The 2,138-nt window shown below is 46.4% G+C and overlaps 1 protein-coding gene across 1 annotated transcript in view; it reads left to right on the forward strand.

Moving 5' to 3' along the window:
• LOC105304450 (ryanodine receptor 2) overlaps positions 1-2,138 on the forward strand; it is a gene marked incomplete at its 5' end in the record, with an annotated part of 220,090 nt that overhangs the window by 152,069 nt on the left and 65,883 nt on the right. The window contains one exon of the mRNA XM_023522367.1: positions 1,455-1,534. Within this exon, the coding sequence (XP_023378135.1) occupies positions 1,455-1,534 (80 nt within the window). The remainder of the gene's footprint in view (positions 1-1,454; positions 1,535-2,138) is intronic.

Here is a 2,138-nt window from a genome sequence, read left to right on the forward strand (position 1 = left end):
TCATAGAGCCCATACATGAGGAGATGACTAAAACTGTGGTTTGTAGAGAGCTGCTCACTGACCGCCACAACATAAACGGTTGGGATTTGTGTTCAGGAAAAAGAAATGGAAAAGCAAAAGCTTCTGTACCAGCAAGCCCGTCTGCACGACCGCGGGGCCGCTGAGATGGTGCTGCAGACCGTCAGCGCCAGCAAAGGTGAGCGCCCCGCCCCACTGCCAGCGCCCCCTCCCCTGCCCCCCCAGCACGTTCCTGAGCCCTCCCCGCACCCCTGTCTCTGCACCTGGGGGCTCCGACAGTCAGGCTGCGGACTATCCCCGAAATCTCTGATTCGTGACCAGCGCAGGCGACTTAAACGCGAGCTCTCCTTTACCGGGCAGTCTTGACTCTCTCTTGGAGTCGTGTTACAAGACATTTCTTTCTGTTCATAAAGCTTTGGACATGCTACTGTGACACAACCCTAGCAAACTGATCCTATAAATGAGGGATGGGCAAACGTTTCCTGTGAAAGGCCACGTCGTAAATATTTTCAGCTTTGCTGCTACGCGCTCTCTGTCACAGCAGCACGAAAGCAGCTGGAGACAGTATGGAAGCAAACGGCACGGCCGTGTTCCAGTAAAACTTTATTTACAAAAACGGGTGTTGAGCTCGCCGCAGATTGCAGACCTTTCATATACACGTGTAGACTTTTAAGTGAGGCCTTTTTAGCAATCATAGTAGTAGTATATTTTTCAGTACCAGCCATTTCAAGATTTTTTTTCTTACATTAGTAATATTTTTGAAAACATTTTTACTACAATTCGTCATGCAATGGAAAAGTGATGGCGGTACACTCGGTTTTAAGCAACCCTCTCCCAAATGTGGAGATTATTTTTATTTCTGAGGTAAGTAGAGATGAATAACATAATATAAAATATACCAAATGATAGTCAGCTAGTTAGATTTAAAATGTTGCCATTATTATTCGAATAGCTTAAAATCGTGACCAGTTATCCTAAGAAAACTAGACTATAAACATATCAGGATAAAAGTGAGGAAACCAAAATGATAAAAGTTGTCCAAACCTAATATTGTTGAGGGAGAAGGTAAAGAATTTTCCTTAAAGAAAATTTTACATGACTCATGCTCATTTGAATATCATTTTAAGATTAGCTTCGAATTTGAATAATTTCAGGTCTCAGTATTTAAAAATCGGTTATTCCTTCCTATTCCTTTTTTTCTATGTCCTCGAATAGTTTAAATTTTTGACTCTACTACACAGAATTTGGTAAAAACGTTGATGGCAAAATATGCATGATTACTCCTTCAACCCTTTTTCGGTGTGTGTCAGCCTGTCTCCCTCCGCCACGATGCGGATTTGCAGGGTATGGATAATTTTTCGAGTGCAGGTTCTGAGGTGGGCCCGGGCCCTGCGGCAGGCGGGATGACTGAGGAGAACTCTTTCTCATGTGTTCAGGTGAGACCGGCCCGATGGTCGCCGCCACGCTGAAGCTCGGAATCGCCATCCTCAACGGCGGGAACGCCACGGTGCAGCAGGTAGCGTCGCCGTCCCTAATGACCGCTGCGGGCTTCCTCATTCTCCATGTAAAACGTGTCTTTATTTGATGGCCCTTTTGCATTCAAATATCGAATTCTGGGAAGTACACGAACACCCCACGGGAGCACCAGGTCTCTGTAGACTCTGAGTCATGCCACGTGGTGTCGTCACTTGCAGTGCTGCATTTCACGTGACTGAGCATTGGCCAGCTGCTTTGTTTTCTAGGGAAACATACCCTTACCCAGGGCCTGGCTGGGGAGCGTGTTTTGTCACATTGGAGCTCCTGTGAATTGCTTCTCAGGATGTCGTTACATGTTTGCTGTGAGGTCTGCTCCTCGGCCAACACGTGAGCAGGGGGCACGGTTAACAGCTCTCTTGCTTGTAAATCTTCGTAGTCTCCCATGACATGAGATAGGTCACTTCCCGGCCAGGTTGGGATCTATGTTCTGTTTAAAAGACGTTCTGGGCTGAGATTTTAATAACTTCAGCCGGTTGTGACAAAGGATGCTGTCTCTACGTCCTGAAGGCCAGAGCCTGTGAGTTTGTTAAAACAGGAGTATCCAGTGTTGTGTCCAGAATAACCAGACCCAACTTGAGTGCTCT

Source organism: Pteropus vampyrus, unplaced genomic scaffold (genome assembly GCF_000151845.1).
Source record: "Pteropus vampyrus isolate Shadow unplaced genomic scaffold, Pvam_2.0 Scaffold342, whole genome shotgun sequence".
In the NCBI taxonomy this organism is placed as follows: Eukaryota; Metazoa; Chordata; class Mammalia; order Chiroptera; family Pteropodidae; genus Pteropus; species Pteropus vampyrus.